Raw genomic sequence first — 19,956 nt, 5'->3', positions numbered from 1 at the left:
ATGCTTATTAGTTTCTTCTGGGGAGACCCCCAACGATGGTGGCCAAGGCATGGCTGTGGCCTTGATGGACCTGATTGATGGGGTGCTTCTCAGTGTGTCACAGAACTTGGAGGCCCACTTCCTTCTGTCCCCTCAAGAGGCTGGCACAGGCTCCACAGGACAGCTGGGGACAGGCTTTCCCTGCTCTGGTGCATTTGACTCCCGATGGTGTCATCAACCTCCCATCACTGGAGGCAGCAGGCTCTCAATTGTCCAGAGTCGTGGGAGTGAGTGCCTCCCCAAACCTGTGTGACAGCGGGGTAGATGGGAGGTGTGCTGGGAGGAGCTTCGCCCTGTGGGAAGACCTGTGAGGCTATGTGTGTTGGGGGAGGGCAGGGTGTACAGGAGGGAGGACAAGGGCTCTCCCTGCCCCCCACCATCTCACAGACATGGGTCTGAGCCAGGGAATAGAAGGCCATCCAGCCTGACTTCAAGTCACTGATGGAGAGGGGTTGAGTGGCTGTCTTGGGGTTGGTTCACACTGTTCTGAGCTGGGTAGGGTTAGTGGGGCAAAGGCCCGAGGCTCTTTTTGTCTTGGCCTTGACAGTCCTTCAGCTGTACCTCACAGTGCCCTAATTCTAGCTCCTGCCCACTCTGACCTTCATATCCACCCTCACCTAGAGCTGAATACGAGGCTCGGGATTCAGGACTCTCCTTGTAGAGGACAGAGTTAGGTACCTTATGTCTTCCCAGAATTGGAATGCAGAGATGTAGAGCCACTCAGATTTCCAATGACAGTCCCGGTTGACCCCTGGCTGGGACATTTTCCCATCCTACACTTCTTGCCCAGGCCCCGTCTCCTCCTGTGGGTTAAGCCATGAGCTTGTGCCAGTCCAGTCACCCCCGCCTGCACTTTCGCAGGACCTGGTCAGCCAGTGTTCACTTCCTCTTTCCCCGCCACACAGGCCACGCTTTGGATGTCAGTGGACAGTCCTGCCCTACTAGGGGACCTCTTGTGGGGCCTCAGGCCTGAGGGGCTCCTAGGGGTGGTTCTGGGACAGCAACCCTGCTGCAGGGGCCCCTGCGGCAGGCCCAGGCTGTGGCTGGCTTTGGGTGCTGGCTTGGTCTCTATCGTTTGTTTGCCTTCCCCTCCCCTACCACTCCAGCCGACCACCCCAAAACTGAGCTACACTATCCCTCCCATGCCGCCCGTCACAGTCACAGAGGGAGCACCGCGCTGTGCCGATGTGCTGGGGGCTGTCAGCCTGCCCCCACCCAACTGGAATGAGCCACCTGCATCCGCACACAGGTGTTTCCTGTGCTCCTTCCTGTTACCGTTTTTTTTTCTGCTCAGCTTGGCTTCCCCAGCAGGTGGTTAAGGGCCCGGCCAAACCTCTTCATACACAGCTCTAAAACACGGGGGGGCAGGGCTCTCTGGGGATCTGGGTCACCCCCCAGGGGGGACTGTTGGCATCTCATTGGCTCTACCTGAGTGCGGGGACAGACTCCCCCCAGGGTGTCACGCTGCTGTGCTACAGCCACAGGTACTGGGACGCCAGAGTGGGCTCAGAGTGGGGAAGGCCCTGCCCTTACACTGTCTCCATTGAAAGCTCTGGAGGGAGAGGGGAAGGGTGGAAGACCTGTTTCTCCAGCCTTGAGTGTGGGCCTCCCTCGGGCCCTCCTTAGAACAGGCCTGCCACGCTGAAGTCCCCCCCTACCCTCAGGTTCCTCCCATTGAACACTTAACTTTCTGGGGTTAATAAACTCACGTGAGCCCTCTCCCTGGAGCCCTCTTTCCTGAAGCAGCACAAGTCTACCAGATGTGGGGAGGTCACAGGGTTTAGTCAGGTTTGTTATTACAGAGAGGAGGTGGCTCAGGGAGAGGAGGGACTTTCTGTTTAGAGTCACAGAGCAGCCATCCGGGTCTCCTGCCTCCCAGGCCCCAGCTCTTCGCCTCTGCAAGAATCTCCTCACAACTACCCAGCGCGCTCAAGGAGCTCCTTGTGCTCAGCGCCTTCTGTAGGAAGCTGCCTGGGCTGAGGCGAAGACCCAGAAGGCTGGCATTCCCTGACGGGGTTCTGCTGCTCCCTGGTGGCCAGAAGCTCCAGCCACCACCACACCTTTTCCTGCCTGCTTCCTCTTTGCCTCCTGGCCAAGTGAGCTGGCTGCTAGGGAGCCACTCCCAGGACTGGCACCCTTTGGGCCTTCTCTAGGCCAACTCCACAGTTTGGCTCCAGTCTAGGCCCACAGCTTCCAGGCTCAGGGTACACCCACCTGCAGGCCGGGCCTCCTCAGCAACACTCCACCACCCTCTTCCTCTGCCCTCTTTTCCAAGCCCAGTTCCAGCCTCTGGGCTCTCTTCCATCTGGATTTCCAGGGCAAAAGCACATGGCATTGTCACGGTTGGAGTGTGGACACACTAGTGTCAGGGCCACAGCCAGAGTGTGCTGGAGCAGAAGGTCAGTAGTGCACCAGTCCAGGCTATGTAGGAAAGGCATTTTGCTTTTTTATTTTCTGTAAAACTCTGTAAATAAAATACAAAACCAAGGGACGTGGCAGGGCAGAGGCAGGACGGCCAGGCCCGGGACACCGATCTATGGCAAGTGTGCTGAGCCGAGGCTGGGAGGCACTTGACTGCGGCACTGACTCTTCCCACCCCGAGGACAAAAGGAGAATATATTAGATTTTCATTGATAGGAATCTGTGAGGGAGGAGTGTCTGGAGCCAGCCCTCACCCTCCCTGCCAGTGCCTGGTAAGCCCTGAAAGTGGGGGGAAGGGGCACTGGGGGCCGGTGGGTGGGGAGTTTAAAATGCCGTGCTGGCCATGCTGCCGGGCCCGAAGATGCGGGGCAGGGCATCCAGTGACTCCTCCAGCCGTCGATGGGCAGACTGTCCCTCTTCCCCTGTAATGGATAAAGATGGGGTCAGGAGAGGCCCTAGCCCCGCCCTGGCCCTCCCACCCCTGACCCCATCTCACCCCTATTCCCAGCAGCCAAAATGTCATAGAACTCAACTTGACCCATATCTCCCATTCCCCAGTCTCACCGCATTGTTGCAGGCTCTGCCGAGCTGCTTCCCTCACGGCTTCTGTGTCCGTTTGGCACAGGTACACCAGGGGCTCAATGCCTTCAGGAGCCTACCAGGGGAGAGAGCATTGAGGTGGGCCCAGTGGAGCAGGTGAGAAGGGCTCAGGACCCAGGGCTTGGGGAGCTGGGAGGGGAGAGAAAGGGGTCACCTTGATGCAGCCCAGGGCCAAGCAGCCAGCCACTCTCGTCTGCACATCCTCATCCTCGAGCTGGTCCAGGAAGCAGAGTAGGGCCTGGTTAAGGGTGGGAGGGCAGACTTAGCCAGACACTGGGAGCCTGGGACCCCAGCCTTTGCCCTCAGGGAGCCCTGCCCGACTCTTACCCTTTCCCGGAAGGCAGGGCCCAGTGACAGGCTCCGGAGCTGAGTGCTGACAGCAGCCATGACCTTGTTGTTGCCATGGACAAGCAGGGAGCTGAGGGCCCGGAGCCCATCCCTTCGAAGCCGCCCCTCAGGTGCCAACCTCAGGGCTTTCAGCACAACAGCCTGGTCATCTGAGTTCAGATTCCGCACCAGTAACACTGAAAGAAGGAAGCCGGGCAGGGGGGTGTCAGTTGGAACAAGCTGGCAGGGCAAAGAGCCTCCCGGGGTGGGTTCTTTTGTACCTTCAGGTCCTGAATTCACACCTTCAGACCCACCCATAGCATCAGGCCACTTTGTGACCAGGGCTACTGCCTCACCCTCCTCGGCAGTCTCGGTCACATAGGCCTCCATGGAGGAGCTGTCCAAGGCTTCAACGTAACTCCAGAACTGGAAGACGGTGAGCTGCTCTCCAGGGCCTGACTGGGGCCTCCGGGGCAGCTTCTGCCCCAGGGCATCCTCCAGGAACTTGACACACACTGTGGGAGGCAGTGCCGCAGGTCTCAGGGTGTGGATGGACCTGGGTCCTTAGAGGGAAGAGTGCTCCCACCCCATGCGCAGGTCCAGGGACCCAGCACAAAAGGGTCCCATCTGGGCCCTTTTGTGCTGAGGCATGAGCCTTAGATGTTTCTTCCCAGTGCTCATCTCAGCATGTCTCTGTGGGCTGACCTGGCTTTCCCTGAGGTCCCATCACTGGGGATCTGAGAAAGGAGAGCAGAGGGGGCAGGTAGGCAGCCCACTCACCAGCCTCGGCTAAGCCTGGCTGGCGCAGGGAGAGACGGGCGCCGTACTGATTGCAGAAGGTGAGGAGCACCCGCTCCACAGGGCAGATGAAGGGGCTGAGTCCCTCTGTACATTGGTCCCAGAAGGTCAGGAAGCCGGGCCGGGAGGCCGAGAACTGCACCACTGTGAGGAGGTGCAGGAAACTGTCAGCAACAGAACGAGCCGGTGGGGAGACAGGCGCGTAGGTGGGATAGGGCAACGGAGGAACTTTGGGGCAGACACGAGCCAGAGCCCACACAGCTTTTACCTTCCTGGGCAGAGGTGGCAGGGATTTCCCATCGCCTGCTAAGCTCACATACTGCTTCGAGCACTCGGGCCTCCCGCAGTAGCCGCTCCAGGGCCCATGCCTCCTGGCAGCGCAGGGGCCCAAATGTGCCCAGTTTCTGGAGAATAGGGGTGGCCAGGTAGCTCAGACCTCAAGACAGAGCTTAGAGAGGGTGGAGACCAGGGACTACAAGTCCCTGCATGCATCGGGAGAGACTTGGGGGAGCCAGAGTGTGGGAGGTGTTCCATTCAGCAAGAGCCAGGCCCTGGGACATTGGGGAGTGGAACTCAGAGGAGGTGTGGAGGGCCAGGATTGAAGTGTAGGGCTCCCTGGGGGAAGGGGCTACAAGGGAAGGGTGGGGGAATACCACTAGCCTCACCAGCAGGAGGCGGCTGCAGTGGTACAGGTGCTGGACCAAGGCAGTGTCCAGAGCTGGACACTCCGTGCTGAGGGGTCGGGCACTAGGTGAGTCGAGGCTGTCCTCAGCCCCAAGCTCCGGGCTGTTTGGGGGCCTGAGAGAAAAATGGGGTCAACCGCCCCAGGAGCACACATCATCATCTGGTCACCAGAGTATTTTTATTAAGTTCCCCCCATCCCAGAACAGAAGAACACATCATGCACAAACAACAGACAATGGGTAAGTTCACGGAGGACTTCCAGAAGGAGGAAAGGGCTGGGACCAGCAGGTGGTAGCAGGGGTCTCCAGAGCCTGTCTGCCCAGGGCTACCTCCAGCTAGGACTGCTGGGACCTCTGGGGCCGCCGGGGCTTGGATGGGCGGGAGTAGGGTTGCAGGCGGGATGGTCTACGCAATGTGGACTGCAAGGGGTTGCGGCCCAAGGGGCGCAGGGCACGGGGCCATAACCTGGGCAGCAGCGGAGGGAGGAGGGGCCGGGCATGACCTTCAACTGGGAATCGGCAAAGGCCACTCTGGGACAAAGAGCCAAGGGACCAGGGTCTCTGGGAAAGCTGGGGTCCAGACAGAGGGGGTTGATGCTGGGGGGCACAGGATGCATGGGGAGGCACAGTAAAGGCTCGTTCACAGGGTAGGTTCAAGGTGAGGCCAAGGAAGAGAGGAGGAGCTGGAGGCTCAGGAGCTGGTGGGGACCGACGGAGGAGGCAGACACTGCAGGGATGAGGAGGAAGGTGACCAGAAGCACTGGGGATACAGATGGGATTGAAAACATGAGCAACAAGGACACACGAGGGGTACATGGGAGGGGTGAACACAGATGTACCCGCCAGCAAGTCCATCCCCTCCCACCCACCTCCCTCGAGCCCACCACCCATCTTACTGCTCTCTTTACATGCTCCCCCTGGCCTCACCTCACCTGTTCCCCTTTCTCGCCTTTCTCCTTCACCTGCTACTCACCTCCCCTCTTCCCCCGCTCCTAGCCCCTCTCACCTGTCCCCAGGACTGTCATTATCTTCATCTTCATTGAGGAAGCTGAAGCTCTCCAGGGCATGCTCCACAGTGATGCTAAGACTGGAGGTCCGGCTGCGAGTCAGGCCTTGTCTCTGCTGGGGTTGTGAAGGGCGTCAGAGCTGTCGCCCCTGCCTGGCTGCCCTCCCTGCGCTGCCGCAAACCAGCCCAGCCCTCCTCACCATAAGCAGACTCTCCAGCCGGGTCACCTCCTGCTCCAGGCCCTGCAGCTCAGGAAACTGGCCACGATAGTCATCCAGGGCAGCCATTAGAGCCCCCAGTGCCTCTTCCAGTTTCCTGTCCCCAGCACCTCCAGCTGCCCCTGGAACTGGGGCCTGGGCAGCCCTGGCCACTCTAGGGTCTGAATGCTGGGTCACAGGGGCTAGGGGTGAGGGAGGGGGACTTGGGCTCTGATGGATGGCTTCTGGGAGTCTTGGGGAAGGGCTTGTGAGGGGTTCCCAACTGGAACAGGTAGGACTTGGGTGGGAGGTGCTGAGGGCTATGGGGTCTGCCTGAGTGCAGGAAGTGGAGGCTGCGTAGCTACAGGACAGGGGGTCGATGCCTGGGAGGGGAGGGTCTGTGTTTGCAGAGGGGTTGGAGAGCGTGTCAAGGTCTAGAAAAGTGGAAGGGCTTACAGTTATAAGGGTGGGACTTGTGACAGAATGGGTAGGACTCCTGGTGATCTGGACTGGGTCCTTAGCATTGGGTGTAGCGGTGTGAGTTGAAATCCTGGCTGTGTGAGTAGGGGTTGCAGTAGTGTGGGTACTGCTTGTGGTGGTGTAGGTAGAGCTTGCAGTAGTGTGGGCGGGGCTTATTGTGGTATGGGTGGGGCTTGTAGCAGTGTGGGTGGGGCTTATGGTGGTGTGGGTAGGGCTTGCAGTAGTGTGGGTGGTGCTAGTGGTAGTATGGGTGGGGCTTGTGGTAGTCTGGGCTGGGTCTGTGGTACTGGGGGTAGGGCCTGAAGTAGAGAGGGTAGAGATCATGTGCTTGCTGGTGGGGCTTGTGACAGTGTGTGTCAGGTTTGTGACAGTGTGGCTGAGGCTTGTAGTGGTCTGGACTGGGTCTGTAGTATTGGGGGCAGGAGCTGCAGGAGTGAGGGTAGAAAGCATTGGCTTGTGGGTGGGACTTGTGGTGGTCTGGACTGGCCCTGTGGTACTGGGGGTAGGGCCTGTAATAGTGACGGTAGAGACCACAGTCTTGTGGGTAGAACTTGTGGTAGTGTGAGTGAGGCTTGGAGCACTATGGGTAGGGCTTACGGCACTAGAGGTGGAGCTTGTAGTGGTGTGGGTGGGGTCTGGCAATTCAGGAGAGCTAGAATTTATGCTCTTGTTAACTGAGTCTAGGTGTGCAGAGGGGGCAGGGTCTGTAGATGTGTGGGCGGGGCCTGTTGTACTGAGAGTGGGGCTTGTGGCAGAATGGCCAGGGTCCAGGGCAGAAAGGACAGGACTAGGGTGCTCCCCATGTGTGGGATCTGGGGGTGCAGGTGGGCTGGGTCCCCGGACTAGACTTTCTAGGCCTGCAGCCTCCACTGAAGCCTCAGCCAGGGCAGCATCCACACTGGCCTCACTGATATGGCTCAGAGTCCGGCTGTAGGGGGCATGCCCATTGGCCAGGGCTGGGGCCATGGCCCTCTCCTCATCCACGGTCCCAGAAGTGGAGGTCTCAGCCCTACGGAAGGCAACCTGGATGGGCAGAGGCTCAGGCTGCTGCACCAGGGGCCTGGGGGCTGAGGAGTGGCGCGCAGTGCCTGAGAGCTGTGGGCTAGAGGAGTCATCGGAAGATTCGGATGACAGGGACCACGCTGTCCCATTCTCCAGCTCCTCCTGCCGCCTCAGCATATTCTAGGAGAGAGAAAAGGACATCTCAGGATCACCCCCAGCAAACCCCTGGGTGGGGGGCTGAGCCCGGGATGTGACTCACATAGAAGGCCTGTTCCCGAAGTGAGGGCGTGTCTGGTGGGCTCTGGCTGTAGGTGGAGAAGCGCTTGGTGACTGTGGAGGCCTTGTTGACAGTAGAAGCGGCTGAGGGCTGGTCATCCTTGTCGAAGGGACTGGAGAGGGAAGAAGCTGTTAGCAGGTGCTAACATCAAGCCCCAGCCCCGTCTCCAAGCCCCTCAGCCCCACCAACCTCCACGTGACTTCCAGGCTGAGCTTGATGGTGCCAAGGTCATTAATGTCCACAGCTACAACCTGGGGCAGGGCGGCGAACAGATCCTTGGTCTCACAGGAGACGCTGCCTACAACCACATGGTTGGCCAGGCCCTTCAGTTCTGTCACCTGTAGCCAAGAATGCATGGTGGGGTCACAAGGGTGTAGGGGTCATGAGATTGTGGGAGATCAGAGGTCTGAATTTGCATAGAGGTTATGTGACAGTCACAGGGTCATCGGGCCATGAGGAAGTTACAGGGAATGGAGTTCTCAGGGTAATGGGGCCATGGAGGCTCGAAGCAGCCTGGGAGCATGGGGACCACAGGGGTCTAAATTTGTAGTCATCGAGGTCGTGGGAGTCACAGCCTCATGAGAGTTCAGGGGTCATATATTCACAAGGTCAGGAGGTCACAAGGAAATCACAGGGTCATGAAGGTCAAGGGGTCACACATTCACAGGGCCATGGAACCAGATGCGGGTCACAGGGGTAAGGGTCTCAGGGTCATGAGGATCATAAGGGGTTCACAGGGTCATAGAGTCACAGGATCTTGGTGTCCTATGGTTCTGGGCAGAGACATCACCTTGATGGACAGGAACTCCATGAGCAGAGGAAGAAAGACGGTTTCCTCACTGTCCCACACCTGCTTTCCACTACCCTCTATGCGGCCCCGTAGTTTCCAGCGCTGACGCCCATATTTCATGCAGATCTAGGGGAAGAGGCAGGATGAAGCAGCCCTTGGTGTTGCGACCCTGCCATCCCAGCCCTTCCCTGCCCATCCTCCTACCTCATACTGATCGCCCACACATAGCCTGGCGAAGCCGGCCAGCCCTGGGAGTGGGGGAGAAGGAGATGAACGGGGTCCAGGGGTCTCAGGCACACACCTCCCTCTCCCCGCCACCAGTCGGCCTCACCACTTGGTACCTTTCATCCGGAGATGGAACTCTCCCAGCTGTGCTTCCAGCTCGCTCTCCAGCAGGCACATGCTCTGAGGGGGATGGGCAGGGACAGGAGGAGGTCAAGAACCAGTCCCCTCTCACGAGCTCTGCCACACTCTGTGCCTCTGCCTCACTGGCACACATCCCTCACCTCTGTGTACTCCCGATGCCCCCGAGTAGCCTCGGCCAGGCTGTCCCGGGCCTCACGGCTCCCTGGGGAGCCGGTGCTGTAGGCACGGACCATGTTGTAGGCGCCATCCCGGAGACGCCGCTGGACACAGTATGCCTCATACAGCTCGTCGATCTGGGCAGATGAGTGGGGTGGCAGAGGGGGGATTGAGACTCACTACTGGGGTTGCTCACCCAGGGCCTAGCATCATCCCATCTCCCTGTGATACCCAATCCCCCACCCCACGCTGCAAGCACACACGCATGCTGCACAAGTACCTTGCTGGCGTGGAACTCCAGCCGTCGTAGGAAGCGTTCAATGGACTTGACTTGCTGGGGGAGAGGTGCGTTAGGAGAAGCCTGAGGCCCAGGGCCCTTTACCTCCCGCTGAGCCAACCTCTTTCAACACCGTTCTCTATACACTCACCTTGTCCAAGTCATACAGGAAGCCCTGCGGGTAGAGATGAAGGGGGCATTAGGAGGTAGGGGAAGTACTCCAGCAGGGGCAGTTGCTCACCCAGACCTACCTAGCTCCTTTTCATCACAGCCTTCCTCCCTCTCACACCACGGTCCACAGCCATTCCAGTCAAAGCAGGGACTGACCTACCTTCCCACGTGCCTGGTCTTTGCTGGTGTCATAGATTTGGTCCCCAAGACCCCTCTAGTACTCTTCCCCCCACCTCTTCCATGGGATCCCTCCCCTGGCCCACTGCCTTTTCTACAACCCCTAGGAAGAGAGCTCTGTGCCTCCTCATGCATGGTTCCCTCTACCGGGGAACTCCTGTTCATGCTTCAAGACCCAGCAGAAATGTTTCTTCCTCTGGGAAGCCCTGACCTGTTCCCCAGGAAGAACCATGGCTCTCCCTCAGTACCACTACAACATAATCTTCTGCTGTCCATGTCTGTGGGGTTTGACCCAACCCACTGGAAGCTCCCATGGACAGGCACTGGGTCCCAGGCAGAAAGTACATGCAGCCTGGGAAAGCTGAGGAGAGAAACTCCCCAGCCTTTCCTGATACCCACTTTTCTAGTCACACCTGGACTAAGTCACCCCAGAAAACAGCTCTGATGTCACCCAGGGCTGGTGCTGCCCAGCCCCCCACACCACAAGAGCAAAGGGCATATTAATCCTGGGCATACAGGATGCGAACCCTTCACTTACCAGGCGGGAATTCCTCTTGGACTCCCTTATCTGTCTTTGGAGTTTCTCCTGTTCCTGCTGGTGCACTTCCAAATAGGCCCTGAGGAAAGGGGTGACCACAAGAGTTATCTTACCTCTCCAGCTTCTACCTGCCCAGGGAACAGGCAGTGAGGAGAGGGTGTGAGGCTGGGGAAGGTTCCTACTAGCAGAAAGGGAATGAGGACTTAGGGAGGGATCATGGGACAAGGCATTGGGAGGGCACTGCTTACGTCAGGCCTCGCTTGAGTGCCGCGTACACCAGGTCCAGCCGCTCAGGCTGCGGGACCTTGGGGGCCGGGTGCGCCACTGAAAACATCTTGGACACTCGGGAGAGCGCTGGGGGCTTCCGTGGGGGCCCCGGGGGACTGAAGGCTGGGAAGCTCCTGAAGAAGAGACTGCACTCAGGAAGGGGCAAGGAGTCATCCCCCAAACCCTCACTTGCACACTCCAACCCGGTCAGACTCTCTTGACCCCATTAGCCCCCCTCTGCCGCGTACCTGGGCCCCCGCTCCTGGCTGCCGAGGACGCCTGCGAAGGACTGGCTCCTACTGACCCGGGCGCTGAGCAGGCGGCGCTGCGGCCGCACCGACAGGGACATCATGGAACGAGTCCGCGCGGGGCTCCCTGGGGGTGGCGAGGGCGGGTGTCCAGCGCCAATCAGGCCCTTGAAGCCCCCTCCCCGCGGCCCAGACTCTGTCTCTCCGTCCTGCCGGCCACGGCCTGAGGCTGGAGTCCGAACCCCAGCGGCCCTGGTGCTTATGACAGGGCGGCCGCGGGTGACTCGGTGTCGGACTCAGCGTGGCCTCGGCTACACCCCCACTTCCTGCAGAGGTGCAGGCTCCGCCTGCCGCGCGGGGCAGGAAGGGGGGTCGCACTGGGACCCTCCCCGGGCTGGGAAGGGGCAGGAAAGGGGAGGGGCGTGCGAAGAATGTGCGGAAGCGCCTGTTTACCCGGGGGTGGGGCGGGCTCCCCAGCCCTGCCCTGACCTCCTCCCCCCAAGTGGACCAGGAGCTCCCACGCCCACACCCCAAGAGGCCGCAGGAGGTCACGGGGCGGGGCGGGGTGCGTGCTTTGAGCCCAGCGGAGCTGCCTGGCAGGCCCGGCCTGTGCAGGTTGGGCTCCCTACACCGGCCCGCCCCGCGGAAGCTGCTCCCCTCCAGCCCCCACCCGCTCCGAGGCGCCCAGACGCCAGAGTCCTCCCGATGCCCAGAGCCGGGGGATTCCCAGGGTGGGGGGCAGTGCCGAGAAGTGCCCCGCCCCCTCCACTTTCCTGAGACTCCAACCGGGAAACTGAGTCACAGACGGCAGCCTTCGCCCGTGACCTTAGCAGGAAGAGATCCTCCGCAGACCCCCACACCGCTCCGGCGAAACACGCGCCCCAGGCCCCCAGAACGCGGCCCGCAGCCCCCTGGGACCAGCCCTGGAGCCTCCGCAGCCCCGGACCAGGTCCTACCTCTCTTCTTGGAGTTCATGGTAGGTCCGGGACAGCCCTCCAAGCCCCGCGCTTGCCCCTCGTGTCCCCGCCGGCCCAGGGCCACTCGGTGCCGGCCGTGCTGGGCTCCGCGCTCGCTCCCAGCGACTCTGGCTCCTGCTTCAGCTCCTCCCGGCGCCGCCCCCCGCCCAGTTCCTGCCGCCTGACTCAGCCCGCCGGGATGGGGCGGGACCGGCCGGACCACGGGGGCACCGGGCCCTTGGCCCCCCTCCCAGCCTCTGGGAGGGGTGACTGGAGGTTTCCCCTCAGGCAGGGGACTTACGGGGGTCTTCTCGGCTGGGTCAGGAGTGTGGGTAAAGGGAGTCGAGGGCAGCGGTGAATATGGAGGGATAAACAGAGTGAGGACACCGGGTGGGGCTGAATTGGGTGCAGTCAGCACAGGGGCCTCATGGAGTGGCTGTTGAGGGGTGCTGAGGGAGAGCTGGACACAGAGGGCTTAGAGTTGGGGTTCTGAGTGTGTGAAGGCTAGAGAGCAGGGGCTGAGAGAGTGGAAGGAAGGGCTGGGGGTGCTGAGTGGAGGGACTGTGCCAAAGGACGGCAGAGAAGCACTGAGCATGAGGGGGTTTGGAGGCTGAGAAGGAGCTAAAAGTGGGGGACTGGATCAACCCCATATTATGTGTTGCCGCCGAGAGAAGGAAGAGAAGCAGCTGGGTGCAGAGAGTCCCATAGCACCATGCACCACCCCCATCCCTCCACCCTCAGAGGGGATGCTCAGTCTGGACACCCTCTCTACCCCCAGGCCACAGGGTAGAGGATCCGGTCCCATTGCCCAATCAGGCCCTTCTCTCTGGCAGAAGCTGCATCCTAGGGCAGAGGCCCCATCCTTCTGGCCCCCACCTCACATGGACTGAATCCCCTTGGTGTTGGCCCTTTCCTGCCCCCAGTATCTCTTCATTGACTATCCCTATCCAACTCTAGCCTGGATAAAGGCCACCATAGCCACCATGCTCAATTCTGCTGCACTGGGCTTACTTTTTCCCCAAGAGGCTGGGGTGGGCCCAGGGGTCTGCATTTCCAACCAGCCCACCACCCCCTTACAGATTCAGATGCAAGATGTCCAAGGATCCTAGTTTGAGAAATGCTATCTCCCCCTCCCTCCTTGAAGACTGGGTGCTGTGCACCCTATGCTGGCAGCTATGCATTCCCATGGATTGCCCACCCAACACTGGCCTCTCTGCTCCCTGCAGCCACCCTCCATGAGAACAGCCCAGTCTCATCACCTGGCTCTGGAATGCCCCTTTCCTAAATCAGAACCACATCTCCATCACCCCCACCTCACCTGCCTTCTACCTGTGACCTCTTGAGCTCTCAGCTCATTTATTCAACTATTTACTAAGTGACAACCCTATGCAAGTCTCTGGAGATAACAGCCGGAATTGCACAGACATCGCCCTGCACAGAGCTCACAATCCGCCTCTGCTTCCTTTCACTCTGCCAGTTCCCTCCTACCTTCTCTTCCCTACCTTCCTTGCACACCCTTCTCCCCAGCCTGGATCTGCAGCCACCACTCCAGCTTGCTCGCCTGCTACCAATATCCCCAGCACCCTGGGCTTCTCTCTTACCTGGCAGAAACCAACCCTGGGCAACCCAACCCCCTGCCTTCTCTGCACCTGTGCACAGGCTGGCGGGAGCTGCCAGAGGTCTTGGCACAGCAGCTGGGCTGGAAAAGAGCAAATCTCAGCCTCAGCCAGGCTTTTGTTTCCCATGCGGGAAATCCTCATGTGTGACCTTAGCCATCTCTCTCCCTTCCCATGGAAGATGAGTGTTGTAAACTTTCTCCACAAGCCTCAAACAAGCTCAAGTCACTCCCACAAAAAAGATGAAAACAACCCTGGAAACCATCCAAATGCCCATCAGTAGATAATGCAATGCTATACAACAAAAAGAATGAACAATATACAACCACATGCAACGATACGGATGAATCCTACAGACATAATGTTGAGTGAAAAAAGCAAGACCACAAGAGAGGATATATGTTTGAATTCCTTGATATAAAGTTCAAAAACAGTTAAACTTAATCTATGGTGACAGAGTCAGAATAGTAGTGACTATTAATAGTAGTGACACTACCCCTGGGGAGTAGTGACTGGAAGGGAGCACAAGGGGGCTGACAGGGTACTGATTATGTTCTGTTTCCTAATCTGGGTTCTATTTCCTGATCCTATATGGGTGTGTTCCTTTGTGAAAATGTCTTGTGAGCTGTACACTTAGGACATGTACCCTTTCTGTGTGAATATTATATTTCAGTATAAAGTTAACTTTAAATAAATAACTACAAAAAGAAATGACCCCTCTGTGGACTCCCAGTCTCTTTCTAGCTACCCTACCCCTCACCCTATTTGGCTCTTTTAGAGCCAAGTTTCTTGAAGAGGTGTCTACCTCCATTTCCTCTCTAAACCCACCCACTCTTCTTCCTATCCTGGTCCAGCTTCTGTACCCAGTACTCCCCTGACTGGTCGGGACAAGGTCACCAGTGACTTCCCCATTGCTGAATCCAGTGTCCAATGTTTGGTCCTTATCCTGCTTGATCTCAGCAAAGCTTTTCACTGTGTAGTTCTCTTCCTCTTCCTTGAGCCTTTCCTTGTCTTGGATTTCAAGAGGCAACATGCCTCTGGCTTTCCACCTATCTCTCTGGCTGCACATCTTATTTTCCCAGAGGATCTGTCTTTCTCCCCATCCCCGAATGGGCCTCATCCTCCCCACTCATGGGCTGGGTACATCTCCCACAGCTTAATGCCATCTAAATGTTGCCAGCTTCCATATCTTTTCCTTGCCCAAACCGTTCTTCTGAGCACCAGGCCTGTTTATCCAGCTGCCTGCTTGATACCTCCTGGAAGCTGAGTGACAATGTGGAGTGGGTTATTAGGGTTGTGCTAAGTTTGAAGTCCCCAAACTAAAGTCACCACTTTCCTCCTCAAACCTGACTCTCCCCAGTCTTAACCTCTCCACGACAGCCCCACCATCTATTTATCCAGTTGTTCAAGACAGAAACTAGGAATCATCGTGGGTCCCTCAGCCTCTGTTACCCCCACATCTACTCAGCCACCCACTCCTGCCCTCTCTGGAATCTGCCCCCTCACCTCCACCCCCATAGCTAGAACTCAAGGCCAAGCCATCACCAATTCTCACCTAGAACCCTACAGCAGCTTCCTATTGGGTTCCCTGTCTCCATGCTAACCCACAATGATCTATTCAATAACAGCATTGCCCCTCTGGAAATTCCAGTCACCTGACAATGCTAAAAACTGTCCTTTATCAAGTGCTTTCTATGCCAGGCACTGTGCTTAATTAACAAACATCATCTCATTTAATTCTGGCAACAAACCTATGGGGTGTGTCCTATTAGCCCCACTTCACAGATGAGAAACCTGAGGCTAACTGGCTGTGTGACTTTGGGCAAGACATTTCTTAACCTTTTGGGGCTGCAGATATCCATCTGCTAAACGAGGATAACGACAATAATAATAACAACTATCTCACAGGGCTGTTGGGAGGATGAAATGAGATACTTCCTCTACTGGGAGTGTTCAGGGAAGGGAGAATTGTCTGTGGAGTACAGAAGTTGGGGTGGACACAGTACCTCACTGTAAACACACAACAAATGTTAACTGATGTTATTAACAATTATTAATCTGCCCAAGATTACACAGCTGTTAAGTGGTAGGGCCAGGATTCAAACCCCAGGACTCTAAATCTTTAACTTCCCTCTATTCTAACTCTTGTGAAACATCCATGGGCATTCCTCTACCCCAAGGATAAAGTCCAGACTCTCTAACATGACCCACAAGACCTTCAGGCTCTGTCCCTTCCCTCATATACCTTCCTCCTCCCCTCACAGTCCTCTGTTCCCCCCATGATCGTTCTGTTCCAGATACTGTGAATTCTCTCCATGCCTGTAAGGCTCTTCAGCATTTAAGCAGCAGCTCTCATTGATTCTATATCTTCTTCCCACTACTCTCAGCCTGACCAGCTCCCTCTCTTTTTTCAAGTCTTACCCTACTACTTCTTCCTCCAAGAAGCCTGCCTTGGATTGGGTCCCCCTTTAAGGTGCCTCATAGTTTCCTCTCTCTGATCCCTGAGGCCACATAACTCAGTTGTCAGTTCTGCTTTAGGGTCTGTCTTCCAACCAGATTGTGAACTCTGGGGGCTGAGGCCTGTCTGCTTTGCTCACTGCTGTACCCTCTGTGCCCTGCACCAAAGCAATGAAGGAAGGCAGGAGCTGATTATGAGTTGGGGGCTGATTGAACTGGGTTGCCCAGATACAGGTAGATCCTGAGCTGCTGGAGGAGTAGATTTCAAGTCTCTATCTACCCCAACTCCTCTACCTCATAGACAATTTCCTTTTCCATTCCTTACTTTCTGATTGTATCAGCAGGTGGGGTTCTGCCCTCTGAGAATGGGGCAGGGTGGGGGTTCCCTGGGATTCTGGAACTGAGTAGGTGGGCTGGACTCAGAGTAGGCTGACTGTCCCATCAATTTTCTTTCTCTGGGCTTCTGCCACAGGGACCAGGATGTATAACTGTTGGTCCAGATGACCATCAGAATATCAATCTAAGTGACAATTCCAGGGGGTGAATAGGCAAGATCTCCCCTGCTGGGGGTGGGGGAAGGGAAAGAGCAGATCCCCTTGAGCAAAGGGAGAGGGGCCACCTCAAATGGGGTGGGGGAGAGGCTGGCTGATAAGAGCCAGGGGATTATCTGGACTTATGGCAGCCCTGAAGTCTGTTCTGGACATGGGAAAGAACCCAGGTCTCAAGGGTGATGGGGCCCGCAGCATAGCCAGCTCGGGGCAGCTAGGAATGGAACTCTGCCCGCTTGCGTGGCCCCAGATCCCGCGGCCTCTAATACCCTCTACACGCCAAAACTGGTGCACTTGTGTGGGTCAGGAGGTCCCGCCACCTGTGCTGTCCAGCTCAGTGGTATGCCAGGCCAGCCGCTTTCCCGGGAGTCTCCGGTCCAGCCCCGCCCCACCGCAGGGCCGCCCAGGATTGAGGTAAACAGACGCTAAAAATAACCCGGGCAAGGGGCGGCTTCAAGGAAGAATGGGGTCCCTCCTGAGCCTGCCCCTGTCTCCATGGCAACTGCCCCAAACCCGGCTGCTGACGTCATGCCGCAGCTGCGGGGGGAGGGAGGGGGGCGCGGTGCGGCCTGGGACCCCCCACCCCGGAACCGGGCGGAGGCGGCCGGGTGGCCTCACTTCCTGCCGGCCCCCTCCCTGGTCAGCTGGTCACATTCCCGGACGGCGGCGCACTGGAAGCCTTGTGGCCTCCCCCGGGCCGGGCCTGGCAGAGGCGCTAGTCCGAGCTGAAGCGAGGGGCCCGCAGTGACTCAGCCGCGTCCTCCCCGCCAGCTTTTCCACCGGGGGAGGACCCAGCCCAGCGCCCTGTGTGCTCCCCTCATCCCCCCCCATTTCCAGGTACCCCTCTGCAGCTGCTGCCCCACAGGACGCAGGACAGAGAGGTTTTTTTTGTTGGGTTGTTTTTGTTTGTTTATTGTTTTTGACAGGGAGGTTTTGTACCTCACTCTCCAGTTCTCATCTCTCTCCCCGCCCACCCATCCCCGCCGCTACCCCCCATGCCGGGGAAGCGGATAGTGCAGTGGCAAGAATTCAGATCTGGGTCTAATTCCCACCTCTCTCCAAACCAGCTGTGTGACCTTCAGAATATTACTTAACCTCTCTGGGCCAGTTTCTGCATTTGCCAGATCATCTGGTAACCCTCCTCAGAAGGCTGTGCCGGCACTGAGCGATGCAGGCCCAGGGCAAGCCCCACAGATGGCCCACCGTTATTGTTACACTGGACTGCACACAGTAGGTGCTCGGCCAGCCAGCCTGGACACATATTAGAAGCAACCCAGAACTGGCTGAGATGGGTCAGTCTTGGAGGCTGGACTGAGGCCTAACGGGGAGAGGAGAACAGAGGGTGCTGAAGCCAGGCTTACCCAGACCCCTAGCCCTGGTGAGCAGCCCCTTCCCCAAACCGGTTCTGCAGGCTGCCCAGGCCTGGCTGCTTGCAGAGTTTCCACACCAGCCTCTCATTTCCAGGTACAGGGTCTGTTCCCCCACGGCGCCGGGGCTATCCTCTCCGGCCTGGGCCGCGCCAGATTTTCACGAAGAGCCCAGCCCGAGGCCGGATCGGCCACCTCGGGTCGGGGCCCAAAGCGGCTTAGGCCAGCCGGTGGGGCCAGAGAGATTAGCTCATCTCGGAGGCGGGCCTGCACCCCTCGTCGCCCTCTCCCCATTCCCAGCTCAGTCTCTCCTACGGCGAGGGCAGTGGGGCTCCCGGTGAGCGTCCGTGCCAGGGCCCAGGCTGGCGCCAAGGGCCCACCCTCAGGCCTGACCCACCCCAGAGCCCCGGGGCACAGGCCGCCTGGGCCTTGCCGCGGGAGGGAAGGAGGCAGCGCCGGGTGCGGCAGGCCCAGAGGCGGCGGCTTTTGTGGGCGTCCTCCGCGCCCGAGAGGAGGGGAGGAACGACACCGCGAGGCCTGGGTCCCGGGGATGGGGCGATACGGGACAGGGCCTCAGCCGGGGCAGCAGATCCGGGACTCCCCAGGCGGGGGAGGCACCAGAACCGCCGCGCCCGACCCCCGCCCTGCCCGCGGCCCCCGGAAACGGCGGGGACACTCACATGGCTGCGCTGGGCTGCGCGGACTTCGCGCTCTCCGTGCACTGGTCGCTGCCCGGCTAGGTCGCGCCGCAGCTGCCGCGGTCGCCGCCGCTGCTGCCCGCCCCTCCCTCTGCTCCGCCGCCTGCAGCCCAGACGCCCCGCTCCTCCCCTGGCCAGCTGGGCCCCACCCCCTGCGCTCCCGCGGCTCCCGCACCCCTGGAGGCGCCCACTGCTCGCTCCGCCCTCTCGGCTAACGGGGCAGGCCGGTGGCTGGCGGCGTCCACCAGCTTGACGGGGCGGGGCGAGGCGGGACGGGACGGGACGGGGCGCGGGAGGGGAACCCTGGACGACACGCGGGCGGTGGGAGTTCTCAGCGCTCGGGATCCGGATACATATGCGGGAATAGGGCGACTTTCGGAGAACCATTAGCAAAGGCAGGAAGGAACCATTCTTTCCCATACAGACCCCAAAACCGGGTGCACCGGAGAGCCTCGCCTGCCTGCTCCCTCCTTGAATTCCGTGGGCTCTAGAGACCTTTCAGGCCACCATATGTGAAACAGGTCCTGGAGGGGCACTGCTGCGTTGAGTTGGTTGGAGGAAGGGATCAGGGCCAGTTTCAGAGAGGGGAACAGGAAGGCCTGAAGGCTACTCATCAGACACCTTCTGGGTCTGGACGCTGCCCCTGAGCCCTGCCCGTCCGCCGGCCTCAGTTTCCCTGCTGTGGGGGCAGGCTGTCCTTCCTGCCACCATCTGGCACCGGTAAGTCTGAGCTCTTAGCCAGGCCACGCAGTCACCACTCACTGGGTACTGGCATCTGCGGAGTCTCGGGCCTTTCTCTGGAAGCATGGGTGAGGACCCTGGCAAGGTCTGGGTACATGTTGTCCAAGGGGGCCAGAACCCAGTCCTTTCCAATAAGGGGGCTAGAATACTGGCTCTCCCCTGGAGTGGGTTACGGTGGAGCTGATAGCTGACCTCACACTGGGGTAAAAGGGCCAGCTCCACTCCCCCACCCCTCCCATCAATAAGACAACACCGGTCCTCTCCAACCCCACCCTTCAGGGTTCACTCTGTAGTCTGTCACCTTTAGAGGCAGCAAGGGGCACTGACATCCTCTCCCTCGCTAGCTCTTACCAGAGACACACCTCACCCTCTCCCAGTTCTCCCCCTCTCCGGCCCCTCCTCTTTGCCTTCCTTTGTAGCACCCCCTTTTCTGTAGTCAGTAGACCTGGGGATTGCTTCCAGAGACTGGGTTCTTCTTTCTGTTTCCCCCCACCCTAAAATATCATCCAGTCTCAGGACTTCATCCGTCCACTGCTGAACATCCTGAGCCTTCCCCTGTGCCCAGAGCCCTCTCCTGTTCCAGAGCCCCTGGATGACCCACCAGATCTCATGACCTTCCCCAGAGGGACTCTTCTTCCTTTGTTCTCATCTCTGCAAAGCACCACTGTCCACCTAGGCTCCCACCTGAGTGAGGCTGGGCCTCTCTGGAGCTCTCAAAACTGGCACCAATTGGCCCCTGACCACCTGGAAAGT

The 19,956-nt window shown here is 58.8% G+C and overlaps 1 protein-coding gene across 6 annotated transcripts; it reads right to left on the bottom strand.

Annotated features, from left to right (window-relative positions):
- Positions 1-158: 158 nt before the first annotated feature.
- Positions 159-18,570, bottom strand: RIPOR1 (RHO family interacting cell polarization regulator 1). 6 transcript variants are annotated; one of them, XM_036834968.1, is made up of 23 exons: positions 18,445-18,570; positions 10,821-10,947; positions 10,554-10,706; positions 10,306-10,384; positions 9,571-9,594; positions 9,423-9,476; positions 9,127-9,279; positions 8,962-9,025; positions 8,825-8,868; positions 8,621-8,746; positions 8,020-8,168; positions 7,813-7,942; positions 6,075-7,733; positions 5,875-5,990; positions 4,851-4,983; positions 4,454-4,589; positions 4,168-4,329; positions 3,744-3,902; positions 3,388-3,584; positions 3,215-3,298; positions 3,025-3,115; positions 2,254-2,882; positions 159-284 (listed from the first exon to the last, which is right to left on the bottom strand). In XM_036834968.1, exons 2-22 carry the CDS (start codon positions 10,922-10,924, stop codon positions 2,785-2,787), a joined length of 3,915 nt encoding a protein of 1,304 aa, XP_036690863.1. In that variant the 5' UTR covers positions 10,925-10,947; positions 18,445-18,570; the 3' UTR covers positions 159-284; positions 2,254-2,784. The 6 variants fall into 6 exon arrangements, with proteins under 6 accessions (XP_036690863.1, XP_036690861.1, XP_036690862.1 ...); XM_036834966.1 differs by lacking the exon at positions 18,445-18,570 and adding an exon at positions 11,777-11,982 and having other exon boundaries at positions 5,875-5,987; XM_036834967.1 differs by lacking the exon at positions 18,445-18,570 and adding an exon at positions 11,777-11,979 and having other exon boundaries at positions 8,681-8,746.
- Positions 18,571-19,956: the final 1,386 nt, after the last annotated feature.

Source organism: Balaenoptera musculus, chromosome 19 (genome assembly GCF_009873245.2).
Source record: "Balaenoptera musculus isolate JJ_BM4_2016_0621 chromosome 19, mBalMus1.pri.v3, whole genome shotgun sequence".
NCBI classification, from domain to species: domain Eukaryota; kingdom Metazoa; phylum Chordata; class Mammalia; order Artiodactyla; family Balaenopteridae; genus Balaenoptera; species Balaenoptera musculus.
This window is presented reverse-complemented; position numbering and strand designations above follow the sequence as displayed.